Here is a 26,522-nt window from a genome sequence, read left to right on the forward strand (position 1 = left end):
TATGACAGTGTTTTTGAGCAAGAGTAGTGAAAAATAGGTAAAACTTCTTTAGGGACGCATGACACGGGATGCAAGTTGGTGAACGCGTTACGAAAAGTGTAATCGAGCAAGGCTTTCAAGATGCGTGCTGCCATCTACAGGCACAGGTGTTTGTTATTTTAAACTACCGGTAGATGGCGTTCCTAGAGAACTTTGAAACATTCCTTTTTGTATACTCCAAGATTTTGGGAAGGTACATTCATCAAATTATTTTAGCTGGTGAGAGGCTTCGGCCGTGGCTAGTTACCACCCTACCGACAAAGACGTACCGCCAAGCGATTTAGCGTTCCGGTACGATGTCGTGTAGTAACCGAAAGGAGTGTGGATTTTCATCCCCCTCCTAACAAGTTAGCCTGCTTCCATCTTATCATCCTCACTTACCACCAGGTGAAATTGTAGTCAAGGGCTAACTTATAAAACAATAAAAAAAAATCTGGGCCCAGCAATATATGAAAAATGATCAGTCTCCTTTTCGTATTAATCTATCATTATGCGAAAGTATCTGCTGTAGAATTACGTAACAGTTATTTGTTTTTTTAAGAATTTGTTCTTATCCTAAATCATGCCGTAGATTTAAATTCTCCTTCGCAAAAAATCATTTGTATTATAAACAAAATGAAATCAAAATTCATTTATTTTTATAGGCTTTAGGAAAACAGAAGCTCGGTGCAGACTCACATTGCTGAGCTTGTCGATGAGTATGGCCTCGAGGCAGGAGGTCTGGCGCGCGATGTCGTGCAGCGAGTCCTGCGCGGGCTGCACCTTGTGCGTGCGCAGGATGCACGGCGCGAACACTATCGCCAGCGCGTTGGGCCCCATCCTGAGACATTGCAACAATTTGTGTCATAGATTCAATTATACTCTTTTGTTCATTTATGATCGGTACCGGTTTAACTGCGAGCAGATTGTTGTGACCCGATGGTTAAACCCTACACCATCAGTCTCAAGTCTGTCGTTGGTCGCATGCTAGGCTTACTGGTCTTGTAATGAGTTGTTCAAATAGGCTAATAATTATAGAAGATCATCGGTCACACGTCTGCTCTGAGTTTTTATCTCTGACACACGATGGACCTGACAATTCATGGAAAAAAAATCCATGGAATATATACATCATCATATATTTCGCCTTGACCTTCGTGTCTATATCTCAGCCCAAATACAAACTACGGTCATTATATTGAGTTTAAAACCTTTTAAAAGCTCGGTAAAATTAACAAAGTTCACTCTCCAATAGTAAGCTTTATATAAAGCTGAAGCAAGCTAACTCATAGAGTACTGCAGTTAACTTTTGGAATTTCTCTGCTAAGTAACAGTTGGCTGCTTTAGTTGATGTGGACCATCAAATCAAGTTAGGAGACACAATAATGGACTAAATAAATATATGACATACCTGTTGTGATCCTCACGCAGCGCCACCCTCGCCAGGTGGAATATCAGTCTCTCAACCAGGTCGTAGTTACGTTTGGGTAACTTTTTCAGTATGGTAAAGATACTCGACACACGTTCCTGAAAATAATTCCATAAATATATTAACATTTTCAAAATTAAAAATTCATTTATTTTAAGTATGCTCACTTTACAAGCACTTTTGATACGTCAGTTGACTATTTGTAAAGATTCTACCACCGGTTCGGAAGGCTGGTTCTGCTGAGAAGAAACCGGCAAGAAACTAACAGTTGCACTTTAAAAAAAAACATACAATATTATAATTTACAATTGATGACAACATTACAAATTCTTACAGTTTTACTTCTTGTGTGAAGGAAAGCTGATCCAATGGCCTCCAAGCACCTTTATCATTAAGGAACTCATCAATGGTGTAGTAACCTCGACTAAGTATTTTATTTTATTTTTATTTAATACACTTTATTTGTACACCACAAAAATAAAAGAAAACAAGCAAAACAGAAACACAAGAAAAAGTAGAATACAAAAGGCGGCCTTATCGCTTAGTAGCGATCTCTTCCAGGCAACCTTAGGCTTAGGAACTTATTAGGACAACTGTAGGTGGTGTGTACGTAATAATATTGTACATATACATACATACAAATAACTACACACTAATACATAAACCATAATACACAAATTATATAATAATTATAAATATCATAAAATAAACTAATATATAAATATATCATTATGTCGTATGATAAATATTCTAATAAAATAAAATATGTAACTAGTGACTAAGATAATATGTCTTAACGGATTTTTTAAACATGTCAAGGGATTTGGATTTCCGAATGTCGACTGGGAGTGCATTCCATAGCTTAATAGCACGAACAACAAATGAACACTTATAAAATTTACTCCTATGGAAAGGCATACACAGAGTAAGAGCACGACATGTTCTTAGCTCTGATTGCACTCCCAGAAATGTGAATTTCTCCTTAAGATAAGGAGGATATTTTGGATTAAAGAGCACACAAATGTTTTTTGACTAAAAGCTTTTTTAAAGCTATGCATTGGCAGGTCCATCACAGTCTTGGGGATCTTGTTATAGAAGAGTACACCCAAACCCACAAGAGTTTTTTACTCTTTGGAGACGATATGCAGAAATAACTAACTTATGCCCGTGTCTAGTAAGACGTGGGTTTAAATCTCCTTTTCGTTTGTACAAATTAATATTTTGTCTTACATAGATTATGCTGTTATATATATATATTGACAGTATACCTATTTCTTTAAACTTTTGACGAAGGGAAGCGCGTGATTTTAATATACATATTGCTTGAATTGCTCTTTTTTGAAGTACAATATAGAATGTATATTGGCAGCCTTGCCCGTACGCAAAATAAACAAGCCTAGCTGTGTCAACATCAGTAAACTGTCTTATTTTTCTCACTACAAATGCAGCTGAGATGAGTTTACCAGATAGTTTTTCTATATGAGCACCCCATTGAAGTTTACAATCCAATTCCAAGGTCACTCCCAGGAAAACTGTGGAATTCTCCATTTTCAGTGTTTCACCATCGATCATTAAAGTCATGTACACACCTGCGGGTCGGATATCTCCGCGGCGAGTATGAAGTCGTCGTAGAGGTCGAAGGTGAGCAGCGGCTCGGGCAGTTCGCGGAAGAAGGACTTGAGCACGGACGCGCGCACGTGGACGGCGTACGAGTCCAGCCGGTCCACGCCCTCGTCGGGCCGCTCGTCCAGTAGCCGCCGCAACTCGCGCACCTAGCAATACAAAAACCATCATTATTTGCCTTATTTGCCACTCTTCTTACTCTAAAATATGGTTGGACGACATCTGAGAGAGGACCTGACTCGACTAACCACAACTGAAACGTGTTGTGGAGGTCAGGAAGACTTTTTGCATACCAACCGGCAAACTCCGTTATGGGGATGAATGATGATGATACTTTAAAATCAAAACTCATTTATTTCAAATAGGCTTAGTTTACACAAGCACTTTTGACTATTTGTAAAGACTGATTGGATTGGCGGTGCAATCGGAAATAACGCTATTTCAAACGCGTTGGTCCGAAAGAGATGGAACTGGAACAACTCCGCCGCAATTGGACGACATTTTGTCTATTTTCTCCTATCTTAAATGCTTATTTTATTCATTTTATTCACTAATGCGGACTGTTATAAATGGATTTCTAATGGAAGTACGATAAAATATGAGTAATCATAAATTGTATGGTAATCTACTATATAAAAATAAGTCGGGCTTTCCTTCCTGACGCTATAACTCCAGAACGCACGAACCGATTTCCATGGTTTTACATTCGTTGGAAAGGTCTCGGGCTCCGTGAGGTTTATAGCAAAGATTAGGGGTAGGGTAGGGTGAGGCTAGGCTAAGGGTAGTTGAAAGTTTACATCGACTTTCACGCGGACGAAGTCGCGGGCGTCCGCTAGTTTTTTTATATTCCTATTATCAGTAGTAGTTCTGTACAATATTGAAATGTTACCTTCGAACTCAGTCCACTCTTCCTGTACAGCCCTTCAATGTACAGGCCAGTCATCTCGATGGTTGTGAATAGTCTGTCCACTACGAATGGTATATTGCCCTCGCCGGTCGGAAGCTCGCTCAGTGGTATGCCAAACACCTTTGACAGAATTAAAATTATTTTAGTATCTATCTCACTGATGATGATGAACATTGTACTTACTACTTTTAAGTTAAAATATAGGCTACTTGACACTTTTTTTAAATGGTCTAAAATTAATCATTATCGTTCTACTAGGTTGAAAAAAAAATATCATGATGAGACATGATTACATGAAATTTTTTTTTTTGACAATGCAAGCTAAAACCATGACGGCCATGGTCTATATTTCAACGGTTTCATGACGTCACGTCAACAAATCCTTTACAAAGGGAGCGTTTGGTACATCAAGTAACATTGTGACGTTTAGTACATCAAGTAACATTGTGACGTCACAAAATGGACGACAGCGTTTATGAAGTTTGGCACATTTGAAACAATACATGATTTTTAAATTAAGTTTTCCAAGAAATCCATACATTTTATTCAATTAATATCGATATATTTCGAAACCTTATTCCATGTACTACACGAAAAATTATATTGTTTATATTAAATTTGATATAAATCAAGTACCCTATTAAACACACATACCTTTCCACGTTTAAGGACGCCGAACTGTTCCCGTCCGCCTGCATCCACAGCGCCCACTATGGCAGCTGACGGCGTTCCCGAATCCGAGCGACACATTGTATTCACCTAAACATACCAAAATATACATAAAAAAAAAATTCACACATACATATTATACTAAAATTGTAAAATTATAAATTGAGTATGATAATTTATACTTTATTTTGAAACATTGAACCGTTTTCCTATACTACTTCCAGTACATACGTTTGATGACTGAATTTTGTAAGGATATTAAGGACTCGGCTCTCCTTAAGTGGAAAACAATCGCCTATAAAATTGCATTGTGTTGTATGGCGTGGCACACTATACAGTGTGTTGTAGGAAATCCCGTCCGGGCCTTAAGGGTGTACTTAGGTATCGTGTATACATTATTTTTATGCAGTCCTTATTGACAAAAGGCTTTCAATTTTGCCGACTTTTGTGCCACAGGTGTGTAGGTAGGAGGTAATAATCTAGATATACGTACCGTATTTATACGTACGTATAATTGATAGTACAGTGTTGTCACTTTTTTAATTTTCCAAGTTTTGGGACAATTTATGTTTAATATTAGAAACTTTATTATTACGATAAAAATGCTTAATTATTGTATATTTTTTTTAATATTTTTTCTGTTTATAATATTATAATGCTTACACACACATTTCGGATCGGACGGTATTTTTAAAACACACTGTATAGATAGGAATGTGTATTGCAGAATGTTAATGTAATGTATGCTAATGTATGGCAACTTTTTTAGAACAAAACTTCCCTTTATTTGCTGTCCTAATTTCGGGATTAGCTCATTGGGCTGATTTTGAAGGAACAATAATTATGGAGTGGATAAAATTATAATTTACGTTACGATATTCCTACAGGACTACACTTGCAAAACCACAGGCCACAGCAAAGCGGAAATCTTGCCTGTTTATGTTGTTTTTTAACCATCTTCAAAAAAGGGGGAGGTTATCAATTCGGCGGAATCTTTTTTTCTAATCTAATCGACGCTTAAAAATTAACTATACTATTCGTATTTCCTATCCCTTTTTACCATCGCACTTCATGACACCGGGTGGGTTTTCATACCTATGTTGTTGTTACCCCTAAGACTGTATGTTGTTGTCCTCATACAAACGGCTAGGCTTGAAATAGCCTTTCCAAGCCTGTGTTTCCTGTTAACAAGATTGAATAGGCATCTTCTAGGTAAGCATGTCCCACCTTAAACCATATCTAAACTTACCATCACTATGCGACATATTTGGCATGCGACCAACGACTTAACTTGTAAAGAGACATAAACCAATGGCGGCCGAGTAGTCCCAGTCCCATATCTTTCGTATTATTGATTGTCATTTGTCTATTTCTGTTCACGAGATACGTCGTTTAGGTGCATGTCAGGCCCAAAACAAATGCGACCCTGTGTTAAATAAAAAAAAAAAAGTTTACCTTCATGTAACACTTCTTATGCGATGCCAATCTGCACGTCTGGCAAATGAGCGAGCGCTCGATGGGCCACATGAAGAATGTCTTGCAGATCTCGCACTCGGTGGGGATGTTGATCATCGACAGTATGAACGTGTGCCCCTTGTACTGGATGGGGTCGTCCACCTGGAACCGAAGGGACAACTGACCGGACGAATAAGTAGGGCATGCACTAGCTGCAGGGTACAGGTGGTCATTACTGGCATAGTAATTATATAGCATACTAATAGAATATTAGATTAATTAATTATTATTATTAGGGTTAAATATCTATATCATGTACTGAGGTTGTCTACGTGGAACCAAAGGCACAACTAACTGGACGAATAAGTAAGGCATACACTAGCTGCAGGGTACAGGTGGTCATTAGTTGCCTAAACTACATACTTATAGCATATTAGATTTATTAATTATTATTATTAGGGTTAAATATCTATATCATGTACTGGGGTTGTCCACGTGGAACCAAAGGCACAACTAACCGGACAAATAATTAAGGATTACACTAACTGCAGGGTATTAGTGGCCTAAACTACATACTAATAGCATATTAGATTTAGTTATTATTATTAGAATTAAATAAAAAAGTGCAGGAAATGTGTCTTAGTTGATAATAGAGTTCAATTTAAAAAGTTAAGTACACTTACGAAATCCCTTGAAAAATTGTAAAGAGTTGCACTTTGCCAAAATAGTATAATTCTCTTTTAAACATTGTTAATTTTCTGACCAAGTAAGGAAAAAATAGATTTTTTGCAAATGTTAGTTAAAAGCCTCTATTGGATACACTTACGCTACATAAAAGTTAAGATTGTAAATATTATGATTATATTTGTCAGCTCTACTACACTACTCTAAAACAAAAGTAAGATAGAAATATCAATACTTACTTTTCTCTTTTTATCCTTTTTTCTCTTAGTCCTTGCCTTCTCAGTGTCGTGTTGGCTCATGAACTCGTCCATGAACCCCCTGAAGGCGTTGACTCCCATTGTGATGGACAACGTGGAGCCTTCTCTGGCACACACCGTCTCCATCACGTGGAGGAAGTTCCCGATCAGGTCTTTGTACTTGAGAGCCGACCCCCTGGTCTCCACAACACTGTACGTCGCTACCAGGTTGTCTTTGAACTCTCTTAGCGCGTGCTTGAATACCCTGTCCACCTTTTATCGAGACAAATACACGGATATTACTGAGTTGTATATAAGGAACAATTATACTGATTAAGTTGTTAAAGCCTAGTATAGTGCAATGGAATCGAAAAATTCGCGTGAAGAAAATTAGTATAAATGCTAGAAACATTGTTTTTATATATATTATACAAAATGTGTACAAAAAGTTCGAAGTGTGCGTAAGTGTTTTTTTCAAGGTCAAATTTTAGAGTTGAAAATCCTCCAACAGTCAATGGTTTAGCCATACTAAAGCCTTACTCGATGTGCACTATTTACCAACAAACAAATGAAATCGCTACTCATTTAATAATTATAAATAACCTAATAATAATTATAATTAACTTAGTCTTAAAATAATGAAAATAAGCTAATATTAATAAGATATAGTTATTATATTTTAAATAACATTTTATGAAAAAACGAAAACCTTCAAACCTTCCTTTTTAATTTTCTTTGTTGACAAACAGTGCGAAAAACGAAAAAAAAAAAACCTTCATTTTTAATTTTCTTTGTTGACAAACAGTGCACATCGAGTATGGATTTAGTACAGAATGTCGACTTTAATTACATGTACTTTGATCACTAATGAAATAATGCTAAAATGCTATATATCTTTGAATTAGTCAATTTCCCGATTCTCATCAATCAAAAATCAGCTTTCTGTTGTAATTGGGTGTACACAAAAGATCTATAAAACAGAGTTTGAGTACAGAATACCGTTTTCAGTACAAATATAATTCTTACCTCAGACTGTTTCTCATTCTCGGACGACTCCATTAAATAAATTTTCTTTGTGATGAAATGCTGCATCGCCTGCAGTTCCGTAGCGTCCGATATTATTTTGTCCGTCCGATCCATAAATTCGGACGTTCCGGTCAAATTGAAATTTGAACTGACGGGTCCTTTGGACTGATCCGTTATTAAATTATATGGCGACTCTTTGTTCAACATAATTCGTTTTCTGTTTTTGTGACGTCCCCTGGACGCTAGTGTGACGGGGCTGGGGCAGGGCATTGTGATGACGCCTTTGTTCTGTATACATTTAGTGTGATAGAGCTGTTTGCAGTCGATACATCTCTGGCCTTGAGTTATAAACGCGTCGATCGCTTGATGGCAGTACACACATTTGTCTCCTTTCGCGAATCTTGTTCCTTTACGGAATCTGGAACGTGAACAGTACGTATATTTAGTTTAAGTTCGTGAAAAAAGAACATTTAAGCCTAGAATATTGAATGAAATTATCACCTCGTGCTATTTAGCTAATTCATTGACCGACCAGAACTCGATGGTGCCTGTGTTACTAAAGTCAACATCTTTGCTTTAAATTGGGTTTGTATATCTTTAAACTTAAACTGTCTGATTTTATTTCCTTGTTTAAGAAAATGTTTCAAATATCAATATGTCACAGTGTAATAAGTTAAAACAAAGATGTAAGAGATTTAAACAGGAAGATGATAACTTTTATTCAGATTTTTTTTTATGATTAGATGAAATCCAAAATAAAACAATTTAAATTCCACACAGATGTAATCGTAGGTATAAGCTGAAGTGTTTTTCAGATAGCATGTCGTACGCGCGGGGCATTGCTACCCCCTCCCGGCCCGCGCGGACCATCGGGAGTGTAACGAACGAATTTGCCAAGCTATAGTATAGTGGATAGAACCAGGCGTTACTTTGCGGAAGTTCATCATGATTATATAATGATTTATTTATTTTGCTAAAAAGACGACGAACCCATGCGACAACGGGGCATCCTCAGGAGATGTTGACTCTACAACGTGCAATTGCAAAGACTTTGCAATTGCACGTTGTCAACATCTGAGGATGCTCCGGTTTCGGGGTGAAACGTACGTAGAGAGTATTTTGTCGGACCTGGGTGACGTTGTCGCATGGGTTCGTCGACTTTTCGCGGATGATAGCAAAATAAAGAAATCATTGTATAATATAGTATAGTGTGTTACCTGTGGCCAGCGATGCCGAACAGGCCGTTGCCGGTGTGGCCGATGTAATCGGGCGCGGCGCGCACGGGCGCGCGCGGGTCGGGCGCGGGGTCCGAGTTGCGGCGCCGCAGCGTCTCGTTGCCCACCACTGACACTTCGGACGCCGCGCTACAACACGACAACACATGTATATTTTACTATTATATACATATTTTTGAAGTTCGATTTTGATGATATGAAAAAAATATGGGCAGTAAGATTTGATGAATGAATAACAGCGTTACGTTTTTGGTGCCTTCTGCGTATCTTTCACTTTTCAGGCGTAGGTATTGAGACGTACATAGCCCTTGACTACAATCTCATTGATGGTAAGTGATCATCCAATCTAATATGGAAGCGGGGTAACTTGTTAGGAGGAGGATGAAAATCCACATCGTACCGGAACGCTAAATCGCTTGGCGGTTTGTCTTTGTCGGTAGGGCGGTAACTAACCACGGCCGAAGCCTTCTACCAGCCAGACCTGGACCAATTAAGAAAAACTTAATCTGCCCAGCAGGAGTTCAAACCCAGTACCTCCGTCTTGTAAGTCCACTGCGCATACCACTGCGCCACGGAGGCCGTCAAAATATAGAGGAATGCAATTTCGTATTATTTGTTTCGTATCAATGTCCGGAATCCATCTTGAGAGAAGCACCCGTCTTTCCTTGCCGGAAGTCAGCTAATATCACCTCTCCGATGGTGGCGCCCCCTTGCCGCAACCTAATACCTATGTACAAGTGACCGTAGCGAGCCGAGTGAATGTTCGCCATTAAGCGTCGTTTTTTCACGCCGTTCACAAGTCAGCCATTGTGATCACGGAAAAAACAATTTATACCTACATATTAGGTGCATATTTTATATTTTCTGTGTGAATAAACCTCTCCGAAAATGGAGAACGTAAGTGATTTTGTTAAAAGTGAAATAAAAACGTGCACGTTCTCCATCGTCGAGTTCCAGCGGCAGCGGCGGTAGTGATCCTACGAGAAGTCGCAGCGCAGAGCATGAAAGGCTTTGCAAACCGTGAGTTACGTACAGTTTAAATTTTATTACAACACGTCACATTTTCAACAAATCCTATGAATAGAAATAGTGAAAAATACGTGTACAATTACAGACAAAGCGACGGTAGTAACGATTGATCTTGGCTTAAGACGTCTGCAAATTAGTACGAAATTGTTGCAACTTTATGGGAATCTATTTACTAAGGCGAGTCATAAACCTCATGAATTTATTCAAACATCGTTTTAAATACGAGTATTGATATGCCCTTAAAATATATATTGTTATATGCCCTTTGTTACGACTTTTCTTCACTTAAAAGAAAAATGTGGGTACCCACATTTTATCATTCACACCCGGAATTAGTGTGAAAGAAAACGTTTAGAGGTACATAATTATGAAAGAATTGCATTTAAATATACTGGAATGTTCTTTCGCAGCTTTGTAAAACTTCTTAAGTTGCCAAATAGTTGTTTTACAAGAAAGCGTGACAAATATTAGTAGACTTTAGACTTATTACTCCGAAAGGTCATCTATACATACAAGTACAAAACAATGGTAGATGAAATGATTTTATCAATTTATTTTTACGTGAAATGAAAATTTTAAATATGATGTTTTGTATAAAATTCCTCCCAAGTGCAAAGCGATTTTCAAAACAAGGGGGAGGGGGCTAAAAAACTTACACTTGATACACTTAGTTCCAGAAACAGAGCAAAACTGTCTTGTTTCTTCAGCGTGTCATTTAAGAACAACATCTATTATACTTACCGATAATTCAAGCTAACGTAACGAAAACATTTTTACATTTTAAGACGGATGTTTAAAAAAAATTTGAGATTGAAATATGTGGACCATCAGACATTTTTAAATGGTGTTCATATCTTGAGACCATATCATATACCTATTTCAGTTTTAGTTTCTACTCATGCAGCGTTTCAGAAATAAAACGTACACTGTGTATGTATACTCAATACCTATTAACTTTTGCTACACAGGTATACGTAATGTTTATTTTAGAACTGGCGCAATACAGTTTTGTCCATTTTGGTTTTGGTACCAAGACTGAACCAAACATTCCGACCAATCCTAAATCTTGACTTAACTTAACTGAACGCAACTGATGGAAAGAGAAAAACCGCTTTCGCCTATGCAACCAATTTTGCACCGCATATTTCTAGGACTCGATTAGCACTGAAGTTTAGACAAACAGCAGCTACTTCAGCTGGCCTAATTGACATTCGGTCTATAAGCACATAAAAACCTTTGCAATAACAACGAATTGGGTTGCACGATTCCAAGAAATCGAGGAACAAGTGTACCTTTTCTAGATTACACCCTTCAGACTGTAAGTCGGTCCTGGTACTGACACAATACCTCGGGATTGTCGGCATAACTTGGATACAAGCAACGTAAAGTCTTTGTAGGAGTCGTATGTGCTTAACGCTATGCAAAACACTTGAGCGACATCTTCTTAAACGTAAGAGGTAAAGCAATGCTAATCTCATATGGACTGGACTGACCCTTTCACAATAAGGACTTTACAGTCCTTATACATTAGTAACATTAGGATGGATAAACAACTCCAAGAAGTCTGTGCTGACTCCGATACTTTGCCTCGAGTTTCTTGGCAAACTGGGACGCAAGACGCAACGCAAAGTCCCCTTGTCGGAGTCGAAGTGCTTAACGCTACGCAACAGCGCTTCAGCAACAGCTTCTTAGTCGCAGGTGGTCTCTCTGACAAATATCAATCTCTTAAAGAGAGGCTGACCTTTGCGACCTGTGTGTGTTGGGCCACAGTCCTTCGAGCAGCTAAGTCAACAGGTTACGTTTACAACACGCCTGTTGCACTGCCTAGGACGGATAAGCAGGCTACACAGTTGGACAATACAATACTACAACCGACTGCTGCCGATAAGTCAACATAGGTGTAGCAGGGCGACTATTCCTATACCGTTGTGCCCAGATATAGATTGATAGGTCAAGAATACCTATAGAACACTTGGCAAAATAGATCCGGCAAAACACCTATTGGCCATGCCAACACACACTCATATTGGCTTTTAGATGTGGATTGAAAACGCAATTCAATGACATGAAATTCACGATGTCTTGGACGAATGACTCGCATGGTACGCACACCACAAGAAATTGTACTGCGATATTCTATCAGCATTGTCGATTGCAAAGTGCTTAGATGCTTCTTCAGATCTATAACCGATACGTGGATTGCTTATATAAACAGAACAGAATTATCTAACAGTCACATCAGGTCCTAACAAAATTAGACAAATAAAATATTTATATAATAGCTCAATATTTCCTAGACGGGTTTAATACAGAGTTGTCCTCTCGAGTCAGCAAACTTAGTCAGAATGATTTTTCTTTTTGACGTGCGACAGCTATTTTATTCCAAGTGTGAGACACGCCCAAAACAAGCGTCTTGTGTAGGAACTACTCATGCTGAATGGCCTTTCGAGAGCAGATGATCAGGACTAATAAGCCTTATACACAACAACACGTTATGTGTACTAAAGAAGCACAACTGGTTGTCTCTTCCACCAAACCTCATCGTACACGGCCACCGGAATCATTCCAATCATTTTAAGTGAAAAGCTATTAAATTTAAAAATTTTAAATCTGGCGAACACACACACACCACGAAACAAACAGATGCACATGCCCCAGTGATTCAAGATTATAACTACTGAGCCTCACCGATTTTGAGTGACTAGAAATGTTGATCGATGACCTGATCAAGGGCAGCAGTTATCAATATCCAGCCGGCGCTACAATCATATGATAAAGTCAGTTTGAGACGGATGTAAAGAAATGGTGTATCCCACAAACCATTGAATTTATATTCTACAATGTTGGACAAATAATTTGCTATCTGTCTTGGATGACAAAAGTATGCCAATACAGAAATCGGTACCTAATATAAAAAAAAAAAAAAAAAAAAATACTAATTTGACTAGTAGGTGAGATGGGCTTATATTAATGCTTCTTCATGTTGGTATCAATACCCAAAGCTATTTCAGTATCGGAAGAGAAGTTAATTTGGTATCCTGAACTTACCACCGTATTATATAGTTTTACATGATCCTGACAAAATCAATAATTTCTACACCCAGCTTAGCAAGGGCTTTTTCACTGTTGAGCATGGATTGTTATAATTTTATCAATCAAGATACTAGTACAATGAACAGCAGTGACGTGCACCTCATACATGCAAAGGATTCGCTTCTACCGGACTCATTTACCGTCATCATAATCAGCCGGGCCTGCCTACTTATGGGATATGGAGCTTGAATCCACCATGCTGCTACAGTGAGGTCTCACTACGAAGTCATCAACTATTGGAGAAGAAATATTGCACTTAAATTAAAATTCATTTATCGCCAGAATGATGAATCTAATGATATTAAATTACATTTCGATGTGGCACAATCTGTCTGATGGGTTGTGGTAAGTAGATTATTTATAGGTACATATCCAAGTTCCTGTGCGTGTCATGTTGGCTAACATATTTGGACTTTAAAGTGCAGAGTATCATGAAGAAGAGTTTTGTTGGATTTTCATCCTCCGTATAATCAGTAAAAAATCCAAGTATGGTTTAGGCAACTGCTTTGTATTGCTGTAACTGAATGGCAAAACATAACTAATTTATTAATATTAGGAGCTATGTTACGCATGCATCTTGAACAATAATAGGTTAAATAAAATTTTTTTTTTTTTACAAGATCTGTAAAGCAAATCAAATTTCATCAGATTCTATCCATTTCTAGAAATTCGGACGGATTTGGAAGTCAGATTTAAGTACATACTTTTAAAAATTACTAACATCTAGAATTCTAGAAAATCACTGATTATGAATTCTAAAATATATAGGTATACATAACTGGTTTACCTAGTGCCACTATCAAATTCCTTAATTTTAAAGTCCTTGGTTTAAAAGTCAATATACATATTAAGAGTATATTTCTTCTTCAAAATTGAGAATTTTCATTTATTCAAAAATACTTTTCAGTATAATTCACATTAAAGCGTCAACCTTGCGAGCACCAGGTGATAACAAACACTTCACTCAAGATGGATTCCGGACATTGATACGAAACAAATAATAGAGAGTTTTAACTACCAATAAAACTTACCTATTATTTTTTCATCAATGTCCGGAATCCAGGTAAGGCCTACCTGGTGCATCATGAGTATAATAATGGCGAACATTCACTCGGCTCGCTACGGTCACTTGTACATAGGTATTAGGTTGCGGCAAGGGGGCGCCACCATCGGAGAGGTGATATTAGCTGACTTCCGGCAAGGAAAGACGGGTGCTTCTCTCAAGATGGATTCCGGACATTGATGAAAAAATAATAGGTAAGTTTTATTGGTAGTTAAAACTCTCTATTGTTTCATTACTCACCGTTTGATGTCGAGATGGTCGGGCTGGCGCGGCAGGGCGAGCGGCGGCGGCTCGTGCTCCACGCGGTCGGGCAAGCGGCGCGGCGAGCGGCGCGCAGCACGCACTGGTGGAGCGGGCGGCGCCTCTGTACGCCCCATCGGCACACATACTGAAATCACACGGAATACGACCTTAACCTTTAGTCGAGGTTACTGCACTATTGGAGAGTTCCTTAACGATAAAGGTGCTCTTAGGCCATTGGATCAGCTTCCACCTTCACACAGGAAGTGAAGCTATATGAAGTTAATTGTATGTTTTTTTAAAAAAGAGCAACTTTTGAGTTTCTTGCTGGTTTCTTATCAGCAGAACCTGCCTTCCGAACCAGTGGTAGAATCTTTACAATAAGTCAACTGACGTGTCAAAAGTACTTGTAAACTGAGCCTGCTTAAACTAAATGAATTATGAGCTTTCCTTCTCAATGTCCGATCATCATTCATCATTATCAACCCATATTCAGCTCACTGAGTCGTGCTCAGCTGTGAGCCGAATATGGGTTGATTTGCTCACTGCTTTATCTTTGCAAATGTTTACTTTTTTAAAATCTGCATTAACTTACCATAATAGTAAAAAAAAAATTCTTTAACCACAGTATAATAACCCATCAATATAACCGACAGGGATACACCTAAGAGGCAAATAAAACACTTATAGACCCAGTAAAAATCTATATCACAACCAAAATTTGTCTTGAAAAAAACACTTAAAAGACACATGTTTTTAGCACAACCACTGATTGAGAAATGCCCTAAAGGGTCTACAAACAACTGTTAAGTGCAAACAAATAATTTTGCAATTAGGGTATCTTTTGTTACCAATAAAGTAAACAAAGTATTATGTAAACAGAGAAAATAACGGTTCACTTGTCTCCAGATTGTCTGAGTTATTAAGTAACGAGCACTCATTACGACATTTGAAATTATGTTGACACGCGAATATTTATCTATAGTCCACAACTTTAGGCCGTCAACAACACAACAATATCACTCCTCAAAAAGGTTCTTTTAGGCGACACTTTTCGTTTCGATTCACATACATTTTATTTTTAATAATAAGTTTTACGGCTCTGGGTTCTAGCCCTTTTGAGCCCGGATTCACATACAATTAATTAATTATCTTGGACTAATTATAGAAGGACCTGCCTCGCAAGACGTTACCTCTCTGTCAATCAATCAACGGTCTAACGCGTGTATACTTATATCGTATCGATGTTTCATTGTTGTAATCGTTTTCGTCGACTGAAAAAACTCCCTAATCATTCCGGTTTGTGTAGTAAGTAGTTCAATGGCATGAAAAATGGTCAACAACTTCTAATTCACTAAAAGATGACGTGACGTTCGATTTCAGTTTCACCTGATGGTAAGCGATGATGCAATCTAAGATTTTTTTTTTATTGTTTACAAGTTAGCCCTTGACTACAATCTCACCTGATGGTAAGTGATGATGTAGTCTTAGATGGAAGCTGGCTAACTTGTAAGGAGGAGGATGAAAATCCACACCCCTTTCGGTTACGGCATCGTACCGGAACGCTAAATCGCTCGGCGGTACGTCTTTGCCGGTAGGGTGGTAACTAGCCACGGCCGAAGCCACCACCAGCCAGACCTGGTCCAATTAAGAAAACCTCAATCAGCCCAGTCGGGAATCCAACCCAGGACCTCCTTCTTGTAAATCCACCGCGCATACCATTGCGCCACGGAGGTCATCAAAAACATAATTATAATAAATAATAAATTTGTAATAAAAATAATATCTAAAAGAAAAATAGATACTATTCTTCTAACAAACGAACAAACAGCAAAACATCGATTCATTAATTTAATATTCTGTGTACAGATTATATTATTCTTGTTAAATATTTTATTATTTATTTTTGTTAAATATTATCGATGACTGAGTTTACCTCGTACCCTTCAAAAAACGACAGACAATTTTGTTGCTGCATTTGGGTGCGATCCATTTCCATTTCTAATTCGTCTATGTTAAATATATAGAGTTTGCACAAAAACAATACAAACGACATAAAAAGAACCCAAGCAGACATGAGTCACAAACCATTATGAAAAATAAAGATATTGAGTTTTATGGGTATTAAATGTGCATTTATAAAATTAAATTATAACTTTAATTATTTTATAAATGTCGTATTTTCATATCAAAAGAAGAAAGAAGTTGTAATTAAAACGATGATTTCTTTTATTTTAATGTGAATTTAACCTTTCATTTATTGCAGAATTACCATATACTATGATAATTATTTTGATTTTGTATTAATAAGTGAAAGAAGATTTGACATTTGACAGTTCACACTTCACAGCACAGAACACTACTTTATTTGCTGTCTATGACTAATACTCCTACTTATATATCAGTATTCGTTAATGATTCGTTAACTAAATCCAGTCTGTCGTGCGTATTTTCTTCCCTTGTAATTTTTGTTATTTCGTTTTGTTCTCGTTTCGTTGTTATTGTTAATTATAGTGTATTTGTTGTTTGTTTACTGTTTTTACCCGACTGCAAGAAGGGTTATGTTTTCGCGCGTATCTTGTATGTATGTATGTATGTAATATTCTTTATTACCTCATATCTTCCAAACCGTTGAACGGATTTACGTAATTCAGATAACGTTAGATTTGTTTTAATAACCCAAGTGTTCTTAGATAGGTGAAATTAGAAAAAAAAAACCAACAAGACGACTGTGAGACGCTATAGAATCGGGGTGAAGTTTTTTTTTTGTGAATATTGCAACATGCGAATCAAATTCAAGGGATTTTTGTGAGAATTTCAAAATAGTATATCATGGCCATGTTAAAAAAACTACAATTAGGAAAACGTTATTTATTAATTCTAATATTAATTAAGTCTATACATAATACGCGAGGCGGACGACTATAAGGTGCGAGGTTTATGAAGTGTAGTTATAAAACACCTAAAATAGACTAAAAGAAATATATTGATTATAAAAATCGGACAAGTGCGAGTCGGATTCAGCCACCGAGGGTTGCGTAGATTTTTTGAATATTTACTTAATTTCGGTTGGACTTAGGTATACATTATCGTACTTTGTAACAAACGTAACCAATAAATCCGAAATTCACCATCTATCGTAACTAAAAAGTGTGAAATAAATTAATTAATTAAACAAATATAAAAACCCGGCATAAATGATATAAAAATTGATCAAACTAAAGTCGGGACCTAATAAAAAATGTAGACGAAAATCATCCTATTCAATATAATAGGTCCCGACTGTTTTCTAATTGTTTTCTACACTTCTGGACTGAGCTTTTTTTTCTTTTCAGTTCTTTTATCATTTATGCAGTCGGGTTTTTTATCAGTTTAATTAATTAATTTTATTTAGTTTAGTACGAAAATTAGTGAACCGGAGCCTGGTACTAGCCGGAGCAGTTATTCCGCGTTGCTATTGTTTCCGTCACCAAAAAAGAAACGTACGAATCAATCACCCTTATCGTCCTCCGAGAAAACCGTTTTGATTAATGTATTTAAATATGTCGAGGAAACCTTATGCTTGCTTCTACATAATAAAGAAACAAAACTATAAGAGTTCTTTATTGCCTAACGGAACCCTTAATATAAGTGAAGCATTATCTGTTTGATAAATAACAGAATATATTATATAGGAATATAGAATTAAAAAAATATTTGTTTATCACAGGAAGTTTTATTTCATGATAATATTCGTAAATAATGATAAAATGTTGAGCACCCCTGAGTCAGCTGTTTTTGTTTGTTTACATAGTTTAAAATACCTACTCAATTTGACTATAGATAATTAATACAACCACGTGACTACGAAAAGGATAAATTTGCTGATGGTTCAAAACTATTAAGATGACGAAACTTGTTCGACCCAAATGGTTATATAAACCCTGAAATTACGGGTTTAGAACTTGGACGGGCGGCAAAGGGACGTCGTCCATAAGTCATACACTTTCGTTTGTATTTGTATTCACACTAATATTATAAAGGCGAATTTTTGTGTGTGTAAGTGTGTATGTATGTTTTTCCTCCTTAACGCTGCGGCTACTGAAGCGATTTGGCTGTTTGGAATGGTAATAGATTTTATTCTGGATTAACACATAGACTACTTTTTATCCCGGAACATGGTTCCCGCGGGATTTGTGAAAAACTGAATTCCACGCGGATGAAGTCACGGGCGTTCGCTAGTGAAACAATATTTCCGACACTATTATGGCCTCGACCTGTCCATGACAAAATACAGCGAGCTTAGTGCGTAAACCTGTGATTTACGCACACATTTTTAACTATTAATGGTGTCACGAAGAAGTCTTTAATCTTGGACGACTAAAGTTTTAGACCTTTTCTGTCATTAACTAAAATACTTACTAATGGTAGGAAAGTGGGTTGATAAACTTTCAGTTTTTTATATGGGGTTCCTCAAGGATCTATACTAAGACCATTACTTTTACTCATTTAAATTAATAACCTTTCTTATGTTCACAAGGATAATCATGAGATAGTTTTGTATGCAGATGACAAAAAACATCACTTATTTTTAAAATTAATAGAGGAGAAATAAATTATGACGATGTAAACAACTCTTTTATGAAAATGGTACATTGGTTTGAAGCTAATAACTTAGTGCTCAATAAGAAAACAAAATGCATAATATTTACATTACCTAACGTGCAACAAGTAAAAGCCAATGTTAAGCTTAAGGAATTACATCTGGTTGAAACCACTGTTTTCCTTGAAAAACTAAGCCTAATTGAAATAAATGAATTTTGAATTTTTTGAAATATAAGGTCTAAACTGATGAAAATAATACTATCTGAATGTCAAGACCAAAATTCGGTGGTATGCTTACAGGAATCAGAGCTGGTGTCGCTTCTTTCCTAGTCACGACGGTAGCGTTGGTCGCGCAAATCGCGGCGCACCAACGACAGAAGACGGTAAAGCGCGCGCGCTTTCGATCGTGCTATGCAAACTACATATGAAACAAGATAGTATGCTCACAGGAGTCGGAGCTCGTGTCGGTCCTTTGCGAGTCGCGATGGTCCCGTTGGTCGCGCGAGTCGCGTTGGTCGCGCGGGTCGCGTCGCACTGGAGGCAGACTGTGCAACGCGCGCGCCGGCGGCTCCAGCGTCGTGCTGGACAGACTGCGTTGGTACACTTGAGGGGACGTCCGTCTGGTATTAGGAGGGAGAAAATATACGAATTTTTAGATATCGTTATCGAAAATGTGTGCTATTGTTTCTCTATTATTTATGTATTAGTTCTTTTTTTTTAATTTTTACCAATGTCAATATAAATATAAAATACAAAACACTATCAAAAATTTATAAAAAAAATCAACCCTCTCGTTGCGGTACATTTGAGTGCCCATTTGTTATTATTGCTATTGTTATTATTATTACTCTGAAGAAGATGACTTTTATATTACAGCTGTTTTATATTACATGATTTTCCAACGGCGATAATCAAAATTAAATGATGATCGTATTATATTAAAACTAATACCACTACTACTAACTAATACAGTACACGTCTGTTACATATTTTTTTAGTGATGGAGCCTGTTAAAATACGTGTTGTACATACTTTGTTTATATTCTACTAAGACATACCTGGAACTACTTTTAGTGGTGTCGGAACTCTCCGCCGGACTCCAGTCGCCGACTTGTCGCAGGTACTCTTCACTACTGCTCGCTATTGATTCCGCCAATTCTCGCTCCCGTATCTAAATCGTAATAAATAAATATATATTCATAACATAGAGTTGAAAGTTGTTTATTTTTTACAGCTATGACTTTTTTATTGAAACAGTTATAAAGATTTCTTTATAAAAAGATTCATTAACTGGTGGTATATTGTTTTTTCGAGAATACCGATTTTCTTTTAATACAAACACATCAGCATGTCTGCATAATGAGGATACGCAGGTCCCGATCCCTTGGTTCTTTTATAGCTAAAAGCGTTTACTTTAACGTTTTCTGTTCTGTGGAATTGACGCATTTCATATAAAATATCCATTGATCTCCTATTAAAAAGTGGATGCGTTATTTACTGTGGGATACTTCTTGGCACTCAATTCAAGTAGTCGCTTTTGCAAATTCAACCTTAAACTCAATCCTTAAGGTTGAATTAGCTCTGAATTTGGGATTTTATTGAATATTGAACTATATTTAAAGGCCATAAGGTATAATTTCCTTTACCAATAATTCTAAAACTGTCAAAGCTAAATTGGTTTAAAGACTGAAGAAGAAGAAGAAAGGTTAAAAGTGAAATTTTCTACATGATTGTGCGTACTTTTATTATAAGAGGTCAATGAAAATAACATTAGATTTGTCCAAGTTTGTGACAAGCAGTCGACAACATACCTTATTCTTCTCAGCCATGAGATAATTCTGGTCAATCCTGAGCCACAGCAGCTCGTTGGCGAGATCTTCGGCAGTGATCTTGTTGGGCCACGCGACGATACCCTGCTGGTACTTGTTCGTGTTGACGTTCCAACTCTCGTCCGGGGACGATTCGTTGGCTTCTTGGTGAATTAGACTGTACAAAATTAAATTTTGTGTTAAATCTAAATTATTTTCACAAAGCAGAGTCAGTGACTTTACGTCCACGTAAATTTAAACTTTAACTATACATAAGGCCATTTATAAACATGGTTTAGGACTCAATTTTCTTCAAAAGTGAATGGGTCTACTATTTAAAGTTCAGTTTACTTTGAAGAAAGTTGAGGTTTAAATCTTTAATACGTGTTTATAAATATGGCTGTTAGTTTTAATGGGATAAAAATTAGCTCTTGTAGTATGAACTCAAATCATGCCAAGCGATAAACTAAAACAGAAAATAGATAAATAAAAATTATAAAAATTGCATTTTGGCTTTTTTGCTCTCTAATATCTTTTTAAATATCTTCAATGTGAATTGGACTTGTAAAGTTTTGTTATAAGTATGATATATACATATACGTAGATTATGTTCGCAAATCGAGTATTGTAACTTACGTAGGATTTGATTGTTTCAGCGGCAACTCAGTAATATTCTGAGTTTTAGACACTCTTCTCTTGTTATACGTTTGCGCCGCGGAGCATTCTATTAGGTTATCGCGTTTTTTCTCTAAGCTGTAAAACATTAATTTTATTTAAAACTTGCTGACGCTGCACAGTTTCACCCTCGTGGTTCTCGTTGCCGTAGGAATACTAGAATAATATAAGTAGCCTATAGCCTTCCTCGATAAATGGACTATCTAACACAGAAATGAATTTTCAAATCGGACTATTAGTTTCTGAGATAAGCGCGTTCAACTAAACTAACAAACTCTTCAGCTTTGTAATATTAGTAGAGATAACCTTAAATTAAACCAACATGATTATGTAAAAATCATCATAACCATTTTTTTAAATTAAAATTTTATTTACGGCCTGCATGTGGCGCAGTGGTACGCGCGATGGATTTACAAGACAGATGTCCGGGGTTTGATCCTCGGCTGGGCTGATTGCGGTTTTCTTAAATGGTACAGGTCTGGCTGGTGGCAGGTTTCGGTCGTGGCTAGTTACCACCGTACCGGTAAAGACGTACCGCCCAGCAATTTAGCGTTCCGGTACGATGTCGTGTAGAAACCAATAACCCCGCTCGCTTCTTAGATTGCATCATCAATTAAGAGCAAAGTAAAAATTAAAATAAAATATTTCAATGTCTTGGAATCGCAAGTTAGGCCTACTGGTAACTTATTAAATAAAAAAGTTATCAGTTTTGAATAAAAAATTACCTCGCTATCGGCAGTGACTGTGTAGCTCGAAGTTGTCTTGTTTTTTCCGCTTCCTCTTGTATGAGCATATTTCTGAAAAGTGTTTTTATCATAAGAAAAAGTTTTAGCTATTAAGAAATTTTAATACATTTACATATTAGTATACAAAAGATGTAAATTAGAACTTAACACATATCTCTATTATTTAAAAATTATCAATTAATGTAATCATTATGAATTAAGCATTCACATCTAACGAAAAATCAATAAGCAAGGGTTTTTTCATAATGAGATTTATGTTCTCGGCCCGGTAATATACCAGGTAATATAAGTGTAGAGTACCTAAATTGCAATATGCTTTGTATCGGTCAATTTTGGTAGGCTATATTGTTATACTAGCAGACGCCCGCAATTTCGTCTGCGTGAAATTCTGTATTTTTTCCGATTTTTTCTTAACCTTGATGTATGTGTTTCCATATTTTTTTTCAATCTGTAAATACCGCACGAAAATCCGTTGAGTGCTTTCCAATATTAGCTTAAAATAGAGACAGAAACAATAAAAAAATGTTTTTTTAATTTTTTATCGCTCAAAAAGAAAAATTCGCTTACTTTCAAACTAAACCCGAAACTCATCATGTGTATAGTGCGACACCAAAGAGTAAAAAATATTTTCTCTTTTATGTCGCACTGTAGAAACAATTTTACGTTACATGTGAACAGTCCCTAAGCTAAAATTACTTACAGTTGCTTATCAATAATGTTCTTCAGCTGTTCTATACTCGGTGGTCTGGTCTTGAAGCCGTCAGTGTCGAGTGTCGGTTTACTCTCATGCTGTCAACACATAGGGGCATGTTTTGTACATGTTTATGGCACTACAACACTTCATATTATTGTTATGATGAAATTAGTAGGACACGTAAAACAAAGAGATTAGATCAGTTAATACGGTTTTTTAAACGAGGATTATTGTACAATATATGTAGGATGATCAGATAAATCAATCATGTGCAAGAATATGGTACATGCAAATAGGTAAGATGTATTGCATAGAGTAATAGGGATAATGTCCGAGTCTTGACACCTGCTCGAGGTTTTTTTTTCTTTACAAGTTGGCCCTTGATTGCAATCTCACCTGATGGTAAGTATTGATGCAATCTAAGATAGAAGCGGACTAACTTGTTAGGAGGAGGATGAAAATCCACACCCCTTTCGGTTTCTACACGACATCGTACCGGAACGCTAAATCACTTGGCGGTGTTTCCTCTACCACAAAATGATATTACAATCACTAACGCTGCTACCCGTCACGTCATAATATAGATCCTAATTTAATATAAAGTAATTATGGTTTGCACCTAGATACCGTTGCTACAAACAGGTCAGACAATAAAGAAAATACAATCATACAGTCCTATGCAATTGTTTATCTAGGCTTATCCGATCTGTCTGATCATCCTGCGATACATTTGTGTATATATACATTTGTATTACGTTAAGCATTAACAATGGTTAATATTATTTTTTTTTTACAAAACTTATCACCAATCGCACAGGCACACAATATAGATAAATATCAATTTACTCTGACTACTAAAACTCCCAATTTCTTAAAGTCATGTCTAAATTTAATTATAATAATTAGTCCGATTCTCTTTTTAAGTCCCTAAGATCCAAATCTCACTTACTGAAGACGCGCTTAAAGTTGTTTCATCCCATCAATATCTAGCGAGCGGACTTGACTCTAGTAGAGTTAAAGAAACGTTAAAGGACATGTCCCAATTTTGTATGGAGGCTGGGCCTTTATTCCGAGTGTCAAGTAAGCAGAACAAATGATTTTCATCTTAAAGAACATAAAATAAAGAGCTTAAAACTTAAAATGAAAAAAAATTTTGAAACCCGCATTTTTTTTAATTAATTATATAATATGTAATTTTTTCAGTAGCTGGTAACATTAATTAAGAATTTTTCTGACTGACAGATTGACAGTGATCTTGGCGTAGTCGCGTTCTTAAATGACGTTTTTAAAGCAATCTAAGGAATTGTTTTATTTCATGCTTCTCTGTCTACAATTTAATGTTTCTCTTTAACCTGTGTCATATTGACATTTGCCAATATTACATGACATTGACAGCTTACACCGGTTATGAATTCAATTCCACTTATTTTTATTGGCTGTTTTGAACACTTTTACTGTATTGTCTATGTTTAATTTACAGATAGGGAAGCGAAACAAAAAAAATATTTATCTAATTAATTCGGGTTCCGAAAATACTGATTTTTTTTTTATAAACAGCAATTTGTATCTTCTATCCGTAAAAAATACTACCGACCTGCTTATAAATTATAAATAATAAAGACCCATTTTGGGACACATCCTTTCTTCGAGACTTCACTACCTTCGACCATTAATATCAGGACCTGGCTCGCTGTTACCCCTCTGGCAAAGATCAAAAATCAATGATCTAACGCGTTAATAAAAACAGTTGCTATATTTTATAGCATGTTACATTGTTGTAATCGTTTTCGTCGTGTAAAGAGCTCCCTAAAAATGCCGGTTTCTGTAGTTGAATGGCATAAAAACGGCCAAAAACTTGTAATTTAATAAAAGATGGAGTAACGTTCCATTTGTAAGTATTTCTACCATAATTTTATTAAATTTTTAATAAAAACAATTTCTAAAAAGAATCGATTATTTTGATGGAACAGCAAAAAATCGATCAAGTAATCGAATATTCTATGTATATATTCTGTGGATAGTCTAAGCAATGTGTTTGTTACTCTGTGTAAAAATTACGCATGTGTGTATTACGAGTCAAATTTATAGTTGTGTGTAGTGTATGGACACAGAATACATTTAACAGCGTGAAATATTTTCGATGTGTGAGTTTACCTCGTCTCCCTCAAAAAACAACCGACTTTTTTGTTGGTGATTTTGGGTGCGAAACAGGTCCATAGTCTAAATAGTCAAAGTTCACTACTCACTCTGGTTCGAACCGGTGTGATCCTCCTCCGCAGCTCGGGGAGGGTCTTCCTCAGCAGGAACCCGCGCGCCGCCGCCTGGAACAGCTGCACCGAGTCCCGGAGACGCACGTACCAGCGGCGCACGCGGCTTCCGCGGAACCACGCCTGCACGCGCACTGCCGCCTCGTACCGCAGCACTAGCCAATGCCTGCAACACAGAACAGTTTATTTATGTGGTACTAGGAGACACTTCGTGGTTTCACCCGCGTGGTTTCCGTTCCCGTAGGAATACGCGGACAAAAATATGTAGCGTATAGTGTAGCTTCCTATCACTAAAAAAAATTTACAAAATCGCTTCAGTAGTTTCGGAGTTTATTCAATTTTTTCTTTTTATAATATTACTAGCGGACGCCCGCGACTTCGTCCGCGTGAACTCGATGTAAATTTTCAACTACCTCTACCATACCCCTACCCTACCCCTACCATACCCTTACCCTACCCCTACCCTATTCCTACCCTACATTGAAATTTTTCCTGAATTTTCTTTGCTAACCGTGGAAATCGGTTCGTGCGTTCTGGAGTTATAGCGTCAGGAAGGAAAACCCGACTTTTTTTTATAAAAAGTATCCTATGTCCTTGTCCTGGCTCTAAACTACCTCCCTGCCAATTTTCAGCTAAATCGGTTCAGCCGTTCTTGAGTTATAAGTGGAGTAACTAACACGACTCATTTATATATATATATATATATATATATATATATATATATATATATATATATATATATAAATATAGATGCTTACAACAAATGCGCTTACAACTTAGTTGAAAGTTTACATCGAGATACACGCGGACGAAGTCGCTTGTATTCAATAAAAATTCTCAGCCAGATTGGGAAATTGGGGTTATACCCCCTGCCTCCAAGATCGTGGTAAGCTGTCCGTTCCGTTAATCGTCAAAAAATTCATCATTATCATCCTACATCCGCCAACCGCAACATAGAGCGTGGTGAAATAGCGTGTTGGGTATCCTTTCTCCTATAAGGATACCTGGCCCTGGCTAAAATAGGCTAATAATACTGACTAC

At 36.8% G+C, this 26,522-nt stretch overlaps 1 protein-coding gene across 1 annotated transcript in view; it reads right to left on the reverse strand.

Moving 5' to 3' along the window:
- Window positions 1-26,522, reverse strand: part of LOC112050193 (unconventional myosin-IXa) — a 61,804-nt gene that overhangs the window by 6,432 nt on the left and 28,850 nt on the right. The window contains exons 16-32 of the mRNA XM_052886470.1: window positions 25,461-25,647; window positions 23,221-23,309; window positions 22,500-22,571; window positions 21,736-21,852; window positions 21,103-21,277; window positions 20,350-20,462; window positions 19,739-19,911; window positions 14,708-14,855; window positions 9,265-9,411; window positions 8,048-8,465; window positions 7,025-7,294; window positions 6,102-6,263; window positions 4,632-4,736; window positions 3,960-4,097; window positions 3,037-3,219; window positions 1,430-1,545; window positions 718-859 (exon numbers count right to left, since the gene is read on the reverse strand). Of these exons, the coding sequence (XP_052742430.1) occupies window positions 718-859; window positions 1,430-1,545; window positions 3,037-3,219; window positions 3,960-4,097; window positions 4,632-4,736; window positions 6,102-6,263; window positions 7,025-7,294; window positions 8,048-8,465; window positions 9,265-9,411; window positions 14,708-14,855; window positions 19,739-19,911; window positions 20,350-20,462; window positions 21,103-21,277; window positions 21,736-21,852; window positions 22,500-22,571; window positions 23,221-23,309; window positions 25,461-25,647 (2,755 nt within the window). The remainder of the gene's footprint in view (window positions 1-717; window positions 860-1,429; window positions 1,546-3,036; window positions 3,220-3,959; window positions 4,098-4,631; window positions 4,737-6,101; window positions 6,264-7,024; window positions 7,295-8,047; window positions 8,466-9,264; window positions 9,412-14,707; window positions 14,856-19,738; window positions 19,912-20,349; window positions 20,463-21,102; window positions 21,278-21,735; window positions 21,853-22,499; window positions 22,572-23,220; window positions 23,310-25,460; window positions 25,648-26,522) is intronic.

This window comes from Bicyclus anynana, chromosome 17, assembly GCF_947172395.1.
Source record: "Bicyclus anynana chromosome 17, ilBicAnyn1.1, whole genome shotgun sequence".
NCBI lineage: Eukaryota > Metazoa > Arthropoda > Insecta > Lepidoptera > Nymphalidae > Bicyclus > Bicyclus anynana.